The following is a 17,733-nucleotide window of genomic DNA, read 5'->3' on the forward strand; positions in this document are numbered from 1 at the left end:
TTTACTGTAGTAAAACTGAACTTATGTGCACTGGTGCCTCACAGAAAAATACACCTGAAGCATCAAATTAGTAAGCAGAGAAAACTATTAAAAATTAGTGGGGCTTATAACCATAAATCACATTAAATATTTATAATGGATTTATTCTTTCAGCAAGTCACAGACTCATAGAGTGAGAATGACTTTGAACATAAGCACTATTGACTGTACAACTCTGAATATTACATAAAGGATTAAGCAGTGTTGCCTGTGTCCTATAAATCAGGACACATAAGACTGTAATAAATAAATAGTATATAAATATAAATAGTTGTCAAAACTACACTAATACAATGTCATCTGAAACACAAATAGACCATCTTTCTTTGCAATTACATGAAATGACACAATCCAAGGGGGTGTTTACCATACATTCCAATATCATTTTTCAACTTCTGCACTTGCCGATATGTGAAAATCCAAAATCTAATGCGCTTAGTAGAATCCAAAAACTGACAAAGGATTGGAAATATTATATTACATTCTAAATCCTTGTTATTGTGTGACTTAATACAAGTGTAAATCCTACAAGTATCTTTTTTTTAATTTCAATATAAGGAAAGTGATTTTTTTGTCAACTGCCTTCCTCTCCAAAATGTTGTTTTACTTCTATAAAAAGGAAGCTCATGGAATGATCAACCAAAAAGGCCATGGTAACACAAAGAAAGATAGTAATCTGGAGCAAAGGAGATTAAATTGTTGTTGTTCTTCACTGGGGCTGAAGGGATCAGGGTAGGCAGAAGGTTGTGTTTCCCTGTGATCTTGAAAAAGCAATTTCTACATTGTATAGGACACAATAAACTATAGAAAAAAGCCCACCAGTCACAACAACATATATTGCACCATCTAATTCCCCATAGCACCACTTATTTAAAATTATTGTTCCATTTTTCCTACATCCATCTGATGAAGAATAACTAATTTAATTAAGACACATTAAGGGAAAACCAAAGTTGAAATTATTATCAAATAAAAAGGTTGACACCAAATTGGCCTATGTGCAAAAAGCAGATCCTCTTGACAGTCCAGTGAAAATGGATTCCTATTAAAATGATGAGAAAATTGGGTATTTGTCTGTTGCTTTGTCATTTTGCTACTGTTTGTTCTGTTTTAACCAAGCAACAGGCTTTGTGTGATTGAAATAATGTGATAAATGACATGGAGGTTCAATAATATGATAAATCACATTTGCTACTCCAGAAATGAATAACAGTTAAGCGTTAATGCTTCTGTAAGGTGTGCTCTCACCAAAATGTTTACACAAAATGAAAGCATTTTGCTTTTCATTCTAATTGTCACTCTCACGCCATTCTTCTGTCTGTAGCTGCACTCTCTCTATTCGCTCTTTATTCTTGGGAGCTTCACAGGAAACAAATTGCACAAAAATGACAAGCAACGATAATGACAGATTTCAAGAGAAGCAACATGGCAAGATTGTTTTTGAATAGAGGATGCATTTATGGGGCTGGAAAATGAACTCTGGATGTAATATGCACCTTCTGACAAACAAGCAACAAAATAATTTATATTTTCATGGTGACCTGCAGTTGCTTGTCATCAGCAGCCAAATGTAGAGAGAACACTTCATTTTTACAACAGCTATTCCAAGTCAAGTAATGATGTTAATGCGATCGTAAGCTCTATCAAAGCACTTCAAAAGTTAATACAAGCTGGTAAATTTGTGCAAAATATGGTGTTATCTTCAGCATCAAACATCAATCGATGTCCTCATCCCTCTCACTTCACCCCAGCATTAACCCCCAACACTGGAACCTGAGTAGATAGCAGTGAAAACATGGTCCATTCAGCAATTATTTACAGAGTCTTGGACTAATGGTACTCTGAATGCACAGACACAGCAAATGTAGAGAGTCAGTGAACCAGGAGTAATGGCCCCATACAGAGCATGTGTCTTTCTATGTGTACATCTGTGTGTGTGTTGGTGGGGATGGGGAGGAAAGAGCATCATCTATAACTGATGCACAACAAGCACAAACATGTCTAATTGTGAATCCAGATTACAACTGTGGAGACCAACTCACTTTGCCTCTCTCAACTATCCCCCCACCCTTCCTCTGTCTTTCTATCTCCCTCCCGTTTCCTGCTGCCTGAGCTGGGTTCCATATCAGGCAGATGAAAATATAACCTGTCACATTCCATCCCATTAAACCAGCTATGTACCATGTGGCCTGCTCACATGGAGGAGCGAGGAGAGGGCGAGAGATAGACAGAGGGAGCAGTGCATCTGGGTTCACTCAGAACTAATGAATTATTCACCATCTTTATGCTAATGCCATTTTAATCTTAAAAATACTGACATATGCAAAGACAAACATACTATATGAGTAGGTATGCTCACTATGAGCATACACCTCATACAGAAATACAACTGCATTAAAACCAGTTACATTTCTAACATATCCATACTGCACGCACAGTACACAAATACAAAATGTGTAATTATCCCTTGTGATACTTAATGCATTAGAGTACTCTCACTGAGCCTGCCAAATCTGTGCATTAGAGTTTTTTATAGTGTGAGTCCATCAGCTGCCATTTGATGTCAGGGAGAGCAAGGTAATGACAGTGCACTCACTTGCACAGTCATTAGCCCCGCTTAATGCTGGGAATTAACACAAATTAAGTGAAGTTAAGTACATGCATTAGGGGAGCTTGTTTGGAGAGAGCTTTTCACTTTTGCTGCCTAGTGCTAGCTGGCATTGCAAGTTCAGCAGTGGTTACGCAGGCAGGAGACACAAATCTGACGCACACGCATAATCTATTCAACTGAAAAATTACTACCTACAATACATGGCAGGAGGTAAATTAATTGTGGACTGATTAGTGGTGTTAGAAAGGGAGAGGTAACAGAGTTCTAAGGACACCTAGTGGTCACACTAACATCCCTAATACATAATAGCTGAAGTTGTTGGAAGGAATATTAAAAATGAATTACAATTAAGGACTAAGGGCATATTTTCCCCAAATCTGGATCCCAACTGGCTTATATACTGTCTTTTTAACTTAACAATAACTTTACCTTTATAAGCTATAAATACATGTCTACTAGGTAAAACTGACAGCAAGACATGGGAGGTTATACTCTCCTGGTGAACAGAACTAACATCATAAATATCAAGGGGAGTAGGTTCATTTCCAGTTATATACACACAAGATTTGCCTATTACCCGGGCAAAACTGTGGAGAGCTTTTAGAAAAGAGGCTAACATGATGAAACTGTGACAATCTCTGAAATCCATTTGGACCTCATTCAAGATTACATCTTTATCTCAGTGACTGCAGATTATTGTCCACAGAGAGGTGTGCTAAAGCTGGATTATCCACTTGTTGGGGATGCATTTGACCCGATGGACATGACATGCCAGCCTCACACGTCCTTACATCTGTGGGTGTTTTTTTCACTTGTCTGGGGCCAAGGATGGGATAGCAGTAGAAATGACACCAAAACCACTCATCCTCAGATTACCATGGTTAGTGAGCCACATATGTGGACAGGAAATAAAATCAATCTTTACAAATGCATTTTAAAGGCATGCCCTATGTGCCTGTTTCAAGTAGCCTACTTTTCTTTGAACCAAAAGCTGTTTGAATTTAAACTAGCAGCAAAGGAGATTTATTTATCATGTACATTTCTAAAAATAAAAACTATTCTAAAGTTTATACAAACCTAAATTGCTTCAATGTCTATTTCATATTTACATCACTTTAAAGACAAAAAAAAAAAATGTCCTGCCAAGGTGTATGGTTCTACAGTAAATGCCCATATCACAGTCTTTGCTTTCACATATGTTCATCTTTGGATCGTATGTTAATTGACAAGTGTGTGAATGCTCCACTTCTTCTGGCTGCTACATGGGTGGAGGTTTACCACCATTTGGGAATCTGGAATATAATATTTATCTGAAATAAGTAAGAGGAGTCAATCACAGTTTGCTCTGTTATCTTTGAGACAGATGAGGCACATTTGAAAGAAAAAGAAAAATTTCTATTGAAGTAATTACCTGCTGTTTTGCTCCTGGTTAGGATTTGTGGTGATGACTCTGTTCCCATCACACAGGAGACTTGTGGTCTGCAGGTTGCTTCCTGTTTTTCGGATGTGTCTGAAGGAAGCGTCACTTTGGCCACTTCGAGCAGCATCACTGTACTTGTCCTTCTTGTCTGAGATTGGAAACAAACCAAAGAGAGTTGATTGGGGACCAAGAATGTCAAACCAGTGGTGAACTGAATACATGACATGAAAGTTACTTGGTATACCTTACTAATGAAAAGTCTTTCCTATTGTACTAGACCTTGGAGGAACACAAAACTCTATTTCATAACAAACTATAATAGTAAAGTTTAATGTAAATTGAAATTATATTAATTGGAAAAACTCACACTCACGCATGTATGTATAATGAGCCTGGGCTTCATCCATGTTACTTGACAGGATATCATGCCCATGCAAATTATGTAGTCCTCCAGCTATACTTATTGCTCTTAGAGGGGTGTATCTAGGCATGATGGGTAGCAGCCCGTGTATGTTTATTTCTGTGGCAGAAAGAGAAGCTCCAGGGCATTGGGTGCATGTCTTAAAGAGATATTAAATAGAGAGCATCAGGAATACAAACATACAGTACTTCAACACATGGAAATAGAACATTAAAAAAACATTGATCTCTCTGCCTCTTTTGTCCCAAGTCCTATGGCTACTACTGTCACTGCATTGTGTCCACTGTAACGCCACACCATGCAGGGAAATGGTGATTAGATTGCTTTTTGCTCGCCATATGTATGCATCTTATAAGGGAATAATAATTACTACTCAACAGTAACAATGTTCAAATTTAAACAAAAGCAGTCACAAGTATAGACTGAGAGTGACACATGAGAGGGCAGTCATGAGAGCCAACAGGGAAGGTTTTTGTTTGTGTTTTTAATGAAAAAACCCAGGATCATTCCACATCTACGATTAACAAGCAGAAGGGGTCGTGTTGACCTGGCTAATAGGGGGTAAATCCACTGGTGCATTATCGGCCGGGCACATTTCATCTAATCAGCAGGATGATGCCAGTAGGCTTAGGCTGCTTTTAATTCAGAGCTGCAGGAGAATTACTGCCCTGGTCTCTCATTACATGAACATCAAATCAGTCCGACTCAAAGCATTTGATCCAGGCTTTTTCCTTTTTGGTGGCTTGTGCTTGGTTGTTGTCATTTTGCTTTTTTCAGTTGGATTACATCTCACATTATAAGGCCCATTAAAAGCTTTTATATAAGCAAGGTCTTTGTTCATTTGTAATTCAGTAGGAGAGTGTGAGGACAGATTAATATCCTGCAAATTAGCCTTATAGCGTTTGTAAATTTAGCGGTAGGGCTAGAGTGTTTGGTATGAAATCTATTACATTGTGGCCCTATATGTAATTCAGTTGTAGTGTCTAAAAATACTGTAATCACAATATAAAATTCACACCACAAGTGACTCTCCCAGTTGACTAAAATACTGAGGATATGACCTCTTTATCAGTGGTATCTACCATGCTGTGTGCATACATACAGAAATATATGCACATAAATATAAATGTATGTGATTGTTTCTAAGTAATAAGGTGTTATGTGTACAGAGCTCACTGATGGAGCAGCATTGAGGAGTTCGGCCCTGGTCCTTTCCTCCAGCGTGACCATTGTTCCATCTAGGACCTGCAACCGAGAGAGACGGAGCACTACTGCTGGTCTGTGGAGAGAATTGCGGGACACCTGCATGCAGGAAAAATACATGTTTAATTAGGTTACTAGTAATAATTACACAGACCCTAATTAGCATTCAGTAATTTTAATATTGGAGCCTGAATGAAGCTTGGCTGAAACATCTGGAATAAATCTGCTGCTATGTGGGTCTATTTTAGTTATTGTGTTCCCAGTGGCCATTCCAATAACCCAGCTGACAGCAGCAGATAGCTCCTGCCGAGCTGAGGTCACAGGGTACAAATCCAGACTGTCCAGTCACAGAACTATATGTTCCTGCAGGACACTGCTGATGTGATTAACTTGTGAATGCATGCAAATGGATGTCCAATAAAGAGGGGGAGACAGACTTCAGCCAAGTGAACATGGGTGAAGTAGCAATCTCATGCGGTCAACAACAGGAGGTACTGTCTCCAGGGTGGCTGTTGGCCTCTACATCCTGGCAGGATTAAACCTCCCTAGAGGAAAATAAGTGGGATATGGTGGAGTAGCACAGAGGCTACCGCAGCTGAGCATGGCCCTATGGACAACAGGGAGCTGCAGGCTCTGCTCTGGCCTGATCCATGAGCTGCAGATGGGTAACCAGGCCAATATCACCCTGCCATTTGGTCAACAGATTTGTCTCTGATGTTGGCCAGTGTGACGCATAGCAGACGGCCCATCATGTAATCACTTAATTTGGGACCAAAGAGTGACACTGGGTTAGTGTTTTGGACTGTGCAAGTGAGAAACTCAGCCTGTGAGCGCACTTTTGTTAATTTGTTTGCAAGTAAAATAGTTCACAGTATGATGTGAGACTGACACCTAGTATCTATGCAGTTCTTAGATGTTTGCTACAGTTCAAAACTATTGTATTTAATGCACAAATACTAATAATACTCACAGGATTGCCAAGAACAGAGAGCTCTGTCAGTGAAGGAAGAACCTCTAGTTTGTCAAGCTCAGTGATGTCCTGTGAAAAAAGGCAGACAAAGATTATTTTAAGTTGAATTATAAGTTTAATTGACTTTTCTTTCCCACTTGTTAGGGCCTGCTGTATGTTGATAATGGAGAAATATGCATCGGGACTAACCTTTCATGATGTTGGGAGGATAGAGGCAGCTCATGGGAGAGATTACATGTGTGAGCTCTCATTAATCTCATGGGAGTTTGGCCATACAAAAGAGTATGGGAGTGTTTTCTCTCATTCCCAGGTTTATGCTCAGACTTGGTTGTGATTCAAAGACACCCCCCACCTCTGTGATGACTACAGCACTGGGATGATTGCTGTATTTTATTTCTTAATTGAATGTGTGACAACATTAAGAAAGTGAAGAGAAGGAGAAACTGGCGACAAAAGTGCAAATCACTTGCTCCGGTTGAGGATATACAGACTGAGAAGCTGATTACACGGTGTCCTGATTGTTCCCCTCTTTGTTCATGCACACAGCTCTGACCTTCAATCAAACTTGATTCTCCTTAATGCTACCCCTCGCATGCCACAGTGGGGTGGTAATGACTCGTGATTACTATACTTCATGTCTTACTTTGCAAATGCAGGGAAAAGTAATACTGCTACAGGCTGAATAAAATACATTCTTAAACATAGCGCACACTTTGCATATGAACCAATCAGTAAAAGTTGGTGCTAAATCAAAAGGTCACCTCGGGAATCACTCTGGTGTGAGCCATTCAGGCAGGTGAACTGAAAATCTGAATATAAACATTAAAATATCCAGCACCATGAGTCAGTGTCTGCTGCTGGAAGGAAATACCTGCAGTTTGTTAAAGCCAAGAAAGAGCTTGCGTAGCTCTGTCAGAGGATCTAGATGGTTGAGCTCCCGGATCCGGTTCTCTGCTAGGTGCAGTTCTAACAGCACATTTTGGCCTACGAAAGAGTTCTCAGCCAGAACTTTGATCCGGTTTCTGTCTAATACAAGCTCCCTGAGCTGGTGAAGCCCCTCTAAACCTTCTACCTGGCTGATCTCATTACCTAGAGACAGAGAAAATCTTGTCAAAAACATACCTCAAACAATGGTTTAAAATTTGTATAACAAAATAACAAAAGAATAAATTGCACATCCTAAACAGTATAATAGGCATCATTTTAAGGTTATATAAAGAATTGGTGGGATTTATTTGCCCCTGCACTTAAATTATAGTGACAGCAAAAAAGAAGAAAGGAAAAGTACAGTCAGCTTTGTGGGACAAATCACACTGACAGGGCAAAATTCAATCTAAAGCAATCAAACGCTGTTGAAAAGAAAGTCAGTTGTTCTTTTCTTCAAGCCTCATCACCCACCTGGCCTTAGGTCTATGGGAGACTTTGTGCTCACTGCTCGTCTTTTCACAGTCTCTATACACTGCACTTTGAACAGACTTTGTGAAGGAGGGGTGGTATGTCAACCATACATACCTTGAAGGAAAAGTGCTTTAAGATTGGTGAGCCTGCTGAGCTGCAGATTGGCCATATTGGAGATGCCATTGTGACTCAAATGCAGCACCTCCAGGCTGCCCATCAGTGGCTCCAGGCTGCCAGTGGACCCAGTTTCCCTTAAACACAGTCACAGAATGGCGGTTTGCAACCTGTGTGGTTAAATGAACATCTCCTTCTCCCTCCTGCTGCTTAATTTAACTGGTCAGGCCATGCAGGTGCAAACCACTCAAAAGCAATCAAAGGGCAAACAAAGCAGGCCTAGCACAGTACTGTTTATGTATTGGTTTCAAGACTGAAAGATTATATAACTATTCTCATGATATACTGATAATGTAGAAACTTAAAAGCTATAAGCTCATTTTGCAATATTCACTTTATTTTAGAAAGTATATATATTATCTCAATTTGAATTCAAATCAAAACAATAACTCTGACAAAAATTAAAATAGTCAAAATATGTTTAATATAATGTATTGACTGGTCAGTGCTGCCCTCTAATGGTCGCAATGGGCAAATTCAGTTTAGGTTCATACAGTCCAAAAACAGTAGAGCCTCTGTTTTGAGTCAAAACCTAATATCTACACAAATAAATGAAATAAAACTGCACTGTATTACCTGATGCCTTTGGATGGGCCCTGTTGGCCATAACCACTGGAGTGAACTTTACTATGCAATATCTGTCTGTTTGTCAGATGAGCCTGAGTCTTCTGCCTGGGCAGGATAGACTCAATGTGGTTGTAGTTCAGACACAGAGCCTGCAGAGAAGACACTGAAAGTAATATACCTGTCCATGACTCAGATTCGACCCAGCCTTTCATTTTTGACATTCATTGTGCTATTTGTACTTTGATGTTGGGCAGGTAGACGAGGCCTGAGAAAGAGGTGAGGTTGTTGTGGTCTAAGTTGACACTGCGCAGGCTACTGAACAGGTCTGCTGGAGACAGATCAACCATCCTATGGAAAAAAATAACTTTTAATAACCTCAATCTTTCGATGTCATAAGTTTACACTATAGTCAGTCACTAAAACCATGCTTGGACATGAGTCGTGCACATTTGCCTGTATAGTCAGCTGTTACCTAATGGAGCAGGACTGCAGGGTGAGGTAGGTGAGGTCTGTGTAGTTAGAGTGACCAAGCTTTTCAGCTACCATGTCTGAGTTTAGTCTTCCACCAAACATATCCTTTGCACTCTCACTCTCAGTAGCCTCCTAGAGAAAACAACAGATAAAACACATTAGATATACTTTAATTATGCTGCAATTGAAAATATATTTGAGAGGTTTGAATGGGTGCCTTTGCTGGTACATACCACTGCAGTCCCATCCAGTGCTTTCAGGGAGGGCAGGTGGAAGACCACATATATTCGATAGTTTTCCAGTTTCTCTAGTAAAGGATTCCCATAAAGATCCAGAATAATTAGATTTGACAATCCCTGAAAATAAGAAAGGACATATGGGCCTTGATAAACAAAAACAATCTTTACTTTCTATAAAATAACAGAAACAGTAATGTCTTCACTTTCTTATTTGGCTTATTTGTGTTTAGTAGATTCTTGCCTTCACATAGTAAATGTCTCGAGATGTAGAAATCTCATTGTTAGCGATGTAGAGTTCATGAAGCGAGTAAAGTCTCTGGATGCCATGCAAGGAGTTGATACAGTTGTTCTCCACTGACAAAAAGGACAGGTTGGGCAGCTGGTCTGAAAGTGAAGTGTCCAGACTAGACAGCTGATTTCCATCCACACTTAGTTTATTTAAGCAATGCAGTTTTGACAGGACTGAAGAAACAGAGACAAAAGACACAAACAAAAATAAAGATGACTACTTTGCTGCAGACTGGGGAATACATGTAAGACCTAAATAAGAATGAGCCTCCTTTGAGATATATTCTAATGCTGTGAAGTTGACAGTATGACTGACCGCTGAGTGTGCTTATTCTGTTGTTGTTGAGAGAAAGCTCCTCCAGCTTCAGACACCTGTTCAGCCCCTCCACTTTAGAAATGTCATTGTCATTAAAGGAGGCCCAGCGCAGGTTCACTAGCTTATTGAGATTGATCAGCTTGGAAATCCTCTGACTGTCAAGGTTTAAGGCAGTGATCTGGATCAAAATTTAGAGCATCAAATAAAAAAAATGTATATAACTTTGTAACAAAATTCATATACTGCATTTTACATAACCACAACTGTCAAAAATCAATATCATATAGCACTGTCACGTGCTGGAGAGTTCAGTGTTCTTCTAAATTTTACAAATGAATCTTTAGAAATCACTTCTCTACACAGAAACCGACATGTCGTAGCTCACCTTTGCAGTCCAATCTGGCTCCAGTTCTCGGCCAAGGCCCCAGGGTGTAGGATTGAGAAGACATAGGAGCTGGGCTGCTGACAGCAGGCGGAGACTGCGGGGATGATCACTGTTGGTACGGGAGTGAGCCAGAAGCAATGCCTGTGAACAGAGTGTCACCAGGTCTAATTGGACTGCGGTACATTCAGGAACATCTCAAACCAAAACCTTTGCTGCAGTAATTAATCAGCACTTGAATTTATAAAAATGCACTGTCTTCCTAACAAGGATCCAGGACAATACAAATTCTACATTACGTATCCATATGTAACACCAATATCTACAAAAATACAACCTGGTTAATTTTAGACCCAGCAGCCATCTGAACAGCAGGAGCAGCCTCCTCCTCTGCCACCATGACATCGTCCAGATGTGTGAGTGTTGTTAGACAGCCCAGTATGATCATTCTGACTGCTTCAGGCTGGAAGGAGAAAACCAGCTTCACTGCATACCCACTCCTCATGCTATTATTTCAAGTCACTTACAGTATCTTACTGCAACATGTACCACATGCACATACTGATTATGCAATTAGTAGCACTGGACATCTGTTTAAATTTACATTCACTTTTGGTTTTGATCACAGCACACACCTTGTCCCAGGGATTGTATCGAGTGTCCAGTCTCAGTAGAGAAGGTGTGTTTTTTCTCAACACTGCTGCATCTTCTCTGGTTTTGATCAACTTGTTCCAGCGTACATCAAGCTGTTTGAGCTGTCCCAAACCCTTCAGCCCTTCAAGGGTCACCAGGTGGTTAAAGCTTGCGTCCAAAAACTCAAGTTTGGGCTATGATTTATGTAAGACAGACATTGGATGAAGCTGCCACTCCATATTACTGTACATGGCACTATTCAATTTTTATCTAGCATTAAAAAGAAAAGTCTCTGTTGAAACTCTGCTTTATTGTGACAGTGTTTAGTCTGAGCTGAATACCATTACCATGTGAGAAATGTCATCAAGGTGTGTGAATTCATTGAAGCTGATGGTAAGATGGCGCAGAGCTGTGAGGTGGGAAATTTCTTTTATCTTGCTTAGTCTGTTGCCATGAAGGTTCAGCATCTAGGGATTCAATACGTTAAAGGCATTTAACTTTGATGGCATGAAATGGCTTCAGAATTAATGTGTTACATGAAAAGCCACAATACTTACAGTGATCTGACTGAGGACATTAGCTCTGGCCATGTAAAGGAGAATTTTGTCATCCAAGCTCAACAACTTAGGTTGAGGTTTCAGCACAGGTTCCATGTTGAGAACCTCTTTGTCCAGAATGATGTCGTTGGACATCATGTCATTTGTGTCTGTGCTATGTGGCAGGACTGTAGGTTTGTCTTGGGCCTAATAACAGCACATGAAAAGCAAGCTAAGCTCATAATGATTATTCTGAAGTGATTGTTTAACATCAATTATAAAACAACTTTTTTTGTGGAACCAAAGAAACACAAAACTAGAATGACCTGTATTACCATCTCTTAGATTTGGTCAAACGCCTTGCTGCTTCATTTGAATCACTTCAAAGGTCAGCATGCCTGAGCACTTTTATATTTACTATTCTGGATGTTCCTCAAATTAATATGAACTGCTGAGGTCTTAAAGGCAGACTTCATTATGTTAATTTGGATGATCAAGGGGATGCCCAGCTTGGCTCAGAACACTTGAGTGAATTTAAAATGTACTGTATTATTTTTAGTTATATTACAATAGTCTGATATCAAACAATCTGGAAACATATACATACATACATACAAATTTGCTTCATAGATTAATGATACATAAAATATTTTGTATTGTGTCAAAGTGTAACAAAACCAATTAATTACTTACCCTGGTAATGTATTCAAAATATATGATGTACTCAGGCAAGACTAATTCATGATCAAACACAAACCACTGTCTTCGTCTGGAGCTGCACTCAGGACCAGTGTGTGCTTTGTATGAGCAGTGTTTCTCTGAAAGAAAAACACACAGAGATGAAATGACATTATACAACTGCTGACTGAAAAATGATTGGTTTCACGCCCTTTGCTATGCTGCATACCTTCACTCGTTGGAGTTCTATGCTTAGTGTCCACATTGCGATATATAGAACAGGTTCTGGGATAGCTGCTTCTGTCCACTGGTTCTCCCTTGCGGATAGGCGTGCTGTGACCAACAAACACTTTGGAAATAACAGTCTGACCTATAGGTAAACAACATATTGCTTTTAATAAGAAAAACAATAGTGAGATAATAGGAACATAAGAATATAATACTCAGCAAAACTAACTTACTGTGCCTGAATGGAATTGGATCCATACTGCATTTGGAATCACCTTTGCTCGCCTGCCGCAATGCATGTTCAATTCTGGGCTGTTCAGTCACACTCAGGCTATTGGATAGAGGTATAGCACCCTCCCTTCCCAGGACCTAGTGCAAAGGCATCATGGTAAATGTCAGCATGATCTGGAGGAAAATACAGACTCTGCCCTGTTGTATAATTATTACTGTATAAGGAGTTTCTAATAGCATTCTCTTATTTTTTGTTTTACTTAATAAACAGATCTATGTTGAGTTTATTACATAAGGGTACAGACTACTGAACTGACTAATCTATGACAAACTATTTTAATGCTCAGTGAAATAAGTTCTGGGTGCTGGAGTGGAGTGTTACAGCAGTATACACACCTTATATTGTTCTGCAGTTTTGAAGCCATCCTCAACTATGGACAAGATGTCTTCATTTTCAGTGTTTTTATCAGGGTCATCTACATAGAATAAGTACTCCAGTCGACGTCTGTAATTCCTATTTGAAAAGGTTAGATTGAAACATTCTATATAAAAGTCCATATTAAACTCATATTACAACCAAATTATCACCATTTTGAACCACAGTCTAATTTTACTTACTTTAAAGAGATAACGGAGTCATCACTGGCTAGCAAACTATGAAGTTTGTCTTCAAAGCGAAGCCTCAAAGCGTTGTTGTGGATGCGGACAGCTCTGCTGATCTTAATGCCAGTGATGCTGTGAAACTTATAGTCTAAATGAGAGAAGCGGGAAAGCACGAGGTCGCAACAAGAAGTAAACCTGCAAAACAATATGAAAATAAGATAAGTCTGTTTTTGATTTAGCTTCGGTAATAGCAGATGACATAAAGAATGTCATGTAGGTACAGTAAATGAGACCAACTCATTACCAAGGGTCTGTGGAGCAGCCTTCCTCCAGTCGAATATTTCCAACACTTTCGAGCTCCATCAACAGAAACTGTACTGTATGTTCCATCATGATTGTGGCTTGGGCCAAATCCTGCTCATACCAGGCTTCAATCCTGAAAATAAAACTTAAAACTTAAAACAGAGAAAAATGTAAAGTCCTACAAGACTGTACATCTTAGATAAGGACATAAACTAACTCATGCAGCCTCCTGGTCCAAACCATCAGTCTCTCCCTAAGTGCTTCTATCTTTTTAAGTATCCTGGACTCCATAGCAGGATCACAGGTGATGTCAGTAGCTGGGTTACTTCTCTCAGCAGAACTTTCCACCTGGTGGGTCGATCCTCCGGGCTCATCTCCCAACATGCAAGCAGATACCTTAAAACCGGTAGGCACCTTGGAGAGCTCACGTTCCAGCTGGGAATGTACACAAATTAAAAGATTTCACATAACTTTGTACAATAACTGCAATCTACAGCTAGGGATGTCAGCTAAATAACTCATCCCTTGCTTCTGTTACAACAGCTAAAATATTTGATAACACATATTTCATGGATTGGACATACATTTTTGATGGCATTAGTGAGTGTCCTGATACTTTCTTCAGGTAACCATAGCAAGGTTTTTTTTCTCTCGATCAGACTGAGGCGGGTCTCTGCTAGGGTCCTGTTAGCAGTACGTACACGCATGTTGTAGTACATCATTTTCTTCATTACTGTGGACTAAGAGAAAAAAGAAATTATACTGTATGCTAAAAAAAATCTACCAAAATGTAGATAGAATCTCATGTATTCAGTCATATTTTCATAATATTATCCAAAATGTGTTAAGCTAAATTACACGGAATTGTGCTAATATGAGATATCTAGAATTTAAATTTGACAAACGCATTGAGAAAATCTGATGGATTTAAATATTTTCCTTTCATTTGAAGTATGATTTGTAACTTTACTGAAGCACTTTTTGATGCAACCCTAAGGAAAAACATTAGGGATTTAAACCCATTAGCAATTACCATAAATAGGTATTACTAATATAACAGAGTAAATAAACCAAGAGAACCTGTATCCTCTCCACAACCCACTAGAGATTTTGTTAAGCTCAATTAATGCAACACAAGATCCTTCTGGTCTTCTCGATACCTCAGCTGCTTCCTTGACTTGCGTGCTTGAAACATCATACATGTCCAGTCGCTGGAGGCCTGGCATGTGGTAAAGAACATGTGTGGCATAGTTACACAGCAAACACACTGGGTTTGGGGGCGAGGTGGGGTCATTCAGTGCTAGTTCTTTCAGATCAGGTAAGCAGGCAAGCAGGGTCAGCTCCTGTTACAACAACAGAGCACACAGGTTAGTAAAAAGGCAGAGTTTCTTCTATCCCAGGCAGGCTGTACCCTATAAAAAGCCGCTATGTTTCCAAGAGGAAAAAACCTTTATACCATCTTTTGGCTTTTTTTTAAAACAAACAGCAGAAGCTTTTTTTCCCTACAGGTTGTCAGAAGCAAGATAAAATAATGTAGAAATAAATGCTACTGTAAGTGTTAAATTATTAAAAAATTTGACAGTACAATAGACAAAATATATACAAATACAAATGACATGCAGTAGGTCAAACCGGATGAAATGAAAAGAATAATTTGGATATTGTTTTACGAACAGTCTGTGTTGAATGCACACTGAAAAAGATACTATAATAACCAAACAACCCTTTTGGATTTTGCAATTTGCGTAATTTTTTCCTCCATGCTGGCATCACAGCAGCTAAACAGAAATGTCACATTGTGGTGACACAGAAGCAAAGACTGGCATAATTGAAAAAGATGGATTTTGCTGTTATGGCAGTACACTGGGCAGTCTAAGCAGTGATTCACAATATAAAGCTAAGCTCAGCTGGGACAAAAGGTAAATTGGAGGACTATGATTTGAGGTGTTAATCCAGGCAAAGATAGAGACTCACAACAATGTTTCCAGTCAGAATGACCTTGAACAAGACAATGAGTATAAATTCTCTGAATGAGCATGTCAGCTGCTCTATGACTAAAATGTAAAACTGAGCCCTGTAACACAAACACGTATATCAAAAAAACATACATTTCTTAAACCAATGCAGTCATGAATGTATATTATTGAATGTACAATGACAAAAACTGAAATAATGCTGCTCAATACCTCAATGAAGGTCTTGTGCAGCCAGCCCATTGTATAAATGATTGAAAATCTGGTCCAGCCAAGACCCAGGCATTTCACAAGAATTTGGAAATGCCCTTTTTTACAGACCAAGGATTTTAATAACACTTATCAAATAAGCTGGAAAACTTTTAACAGAAAAAAATTGTCAAAAGCATATTTCAGTTTACAATGTTACCTTAAAGGAGATGATCTTGTTTCCGGACAGATTAAGATTCTGAAGGCTGACATTAGGATCAAGGCTTTGCCCTTAAAAGAAGTTAAAAAACGATTTGATTATTCCTTTATTTTCAAACAGCTTACGGAATTTCATTCATACTTAGCACAGAAAAGACAGGATTCTTTAAACCTTACCAATCTTTTCAATAATGTTGTCAGCAAGGTTTAGTTCTTTGAGGTTTTGAAGTGTATTCAAACCCTTTAGAAAAAAATAATAATCACATGAACCCAACAACTGATCAAAAACGGGAACATGCTATTTTGACAGAATAGATATTGGAAACATCAGCTCATAGTTTATAATCCAAACCTGTATCTGAGTTATGCAGTTGTTGTTGAGCCACAGGACTTCTAGGTTTATCTGCTTTTCCAAATTTGCTATTTCACAGATTTCATTATCGTAAAGGTAGAGTTTCTCTAGTTGTAAACAATTTTGTACTCCAGATATCCCCTGGAACAGGAGAAGATGGGAAAAAATTATTGTTTAATTTATATGACACATCTGTGCAATTCCCTTATAGCGGCTACTGTAGCTTATGGGTTGTGATGCGGCCACGGTACTGTAGCGCAAACATGCCAGATATGTTTACATCAAGTGAAATCCTAGTTCTAAATGAGAGGAGACATTGTGGTTACAGTCTGAAAAGTTTAGGCACTTGTACAATAAAACAACAATCTATGTGTGCTATCAATCACACCAAAGGACATAGTGCACAGTAATCATACATTGGACGACATACGGTATTATTTTAGCAGCTGTGTCACTGATGATCAGAAATCCTACCAACATAATGCTAATAAACTTACAGTCAGATGGCACTGGACTACCCAGAGTTCCCGGAGCAGAGGACAGCATTCAAGACCTTCAATGTGTTTTATGTCCTGGCCCACTATGGTGAGCTGGCAGAGCCTTGGAAAGAAGGACAGCCCAACCATGCGGGGGAAGCCAGAGAAGAAAATCTCCAGGGAGCTGAGGCTGCTTCTTTCATGTGCAATTCTTTCATAGGACACTCCATTGACCAGGCACTTTTGAGAATAATGTTTTATATAACATTTGAAAGGAAATGGGGAAACATCAGCTGCTGCAATGAAGTAGCAGTAAAATATTGAAATAAACAGTTTTCATTTTAACCAGAACGAAGAGTTTTATACTCACCAGTTCTTTGACCAACTCTTCGTCACCACGGTGCTTTTGCTTCTCACTATGTGTCATAACTCTTTTTTAAATGAAATAGCTATACTGCAGCTGTGTCAAACACGTAACTAACCTGCTACATCAGAACACATATTTATTCTATTGGTCTCTTCAGAAAAGCTACGTCATTCTAGTGACAAAGTGTTTCCACACATTCAAGCTAACCCTGTTAGCTTTTATAGGTCTAATAGTTCTTAGCAAGTCAACTGTTAGCTCACGTTAATAAATAAATAACAATATTAATCAGAATTATTATATCAAATCCAATCATAGATAAAAATCAATACTATTTTGTCCGGAACAGTTACAAAACATCAGCGGGCCTTTGCTCCATCCGAGTTCAGTAAATATTTGGCATCCGTGTGTATCCAAGGAGGAGCGTCTGGTTGCTAAGGAGCCATGTT

The 17,733-nt window shown here is 39.0% G+C and overlaps 1 protein-coding gene across 3 annotated transcripts; it reads right to left on the reverse strand.

Annotated features, from left to right (window-relative positions):
* Window positions 1-2,523: 2,523 nt before the first annotated feature.
* On the reverse strand, window positions 2,524-17,688 carry lrrc9 (leucine rich repeat containing 9). Of its 3 annotated transcripts, none has more exons than XM_026299436.1 (32): window positions 17,291-17,688; window positions 16,942-17,160; window positions 16,445-16,585; window positions 16,270-16,333; window positions 16,094-16,164; window positions 14,872-15,054; window positions 14,296-14,451; window positions 13,929-14,146; window positions 13,713-13,844; window positions 13,424-13,603; window positions 13,202-13,319; window positions 12,808-12,943; window positions 12,576-12,716; window positions 12,362-12,486; window positions 11,690-11,875; window positions 11,480-11,599; window positions 11,135-11,326; window positions 10,837-10,962; window positions 10,503-10,643; window positions 10,118-10,295; window positions 9,755-9,975; window positions 9,508-9,630; window positions 9,276-9,406; window positions 9,043-9,151; window positions 8,813-8,952; window positions 8,177-8,313; window positions 7,536-7,753; window positions 6,665-6,733; window positions 5,668-5,793; window positions 4,444-4,630; window positions 4,062-4,218; window positions 2,524-3,942 (listed from the first exon to the last, which is right to left on the reverse strand). In XM_026299436.1, exons 1-32 carry the CDS (start codon window positions 17,345-17,347, stop codon window positions 3,909-3,911), a joined length of 4,536 nt encoding a protein of 1,511 aa, XP_026155221.1. In that variant the 5' UTR covers window positions 17,348-17,688; the 3' UTR covers window positions 2,524-3,908. The 3 variants fall into 3 exon arrangements, with proteins under 3 accessions (XP_026155221.1, XP_026155200.1, XP_026155294.1); XM_026299415.1 differs by having other exon boundaries at window positions 4,438-4,630; XM_026299509.1 differs by having other exon boundaries at window positions 2,524-3,960; window positions 4,438-4,630.
* Between the last annotated feature and the right edge of the window lie 45 nt (window positions 17,689-17,733).

This window comes from Mastacembelus armatus, chromosome 22 (genome assembly GCF_900324485.2).
Source record: "Mastacembelus armatus chromosome 22, fMasArm1.2, whole genome shotgun sequence".
NCBI classification, from domain to species: Eukaryota; Metazoa; Chordata; class Actinopteri; order Synbranchiformes; family Mastacembelidae; genus Mastacembelus; species Mastacembelus armatus.

Coding starts and splice junctions, on each gene's coding strand:
- lrrc9 (XM_026299415.1), bottom strand. CDS start 17,347: ATGACACATAGTGAGAAGCAAAAGCACCGTGGTGACGAAGAGTTGGTC. Junction 17,161..17,290: donor AAGAGTTGGTCAAAGAACTG/GTGAGTATAAAA, acceptor TATTCTCAAAAG/TGCCTGGTCAATGGAGTGTC. Junction 3,943..4,061: donor AACCAGGAGCAAAACAGCAG/GTAATTACTTCA, acceptor ATTATATTCCAG/ATTCCCAAATGGTGGTAAAC.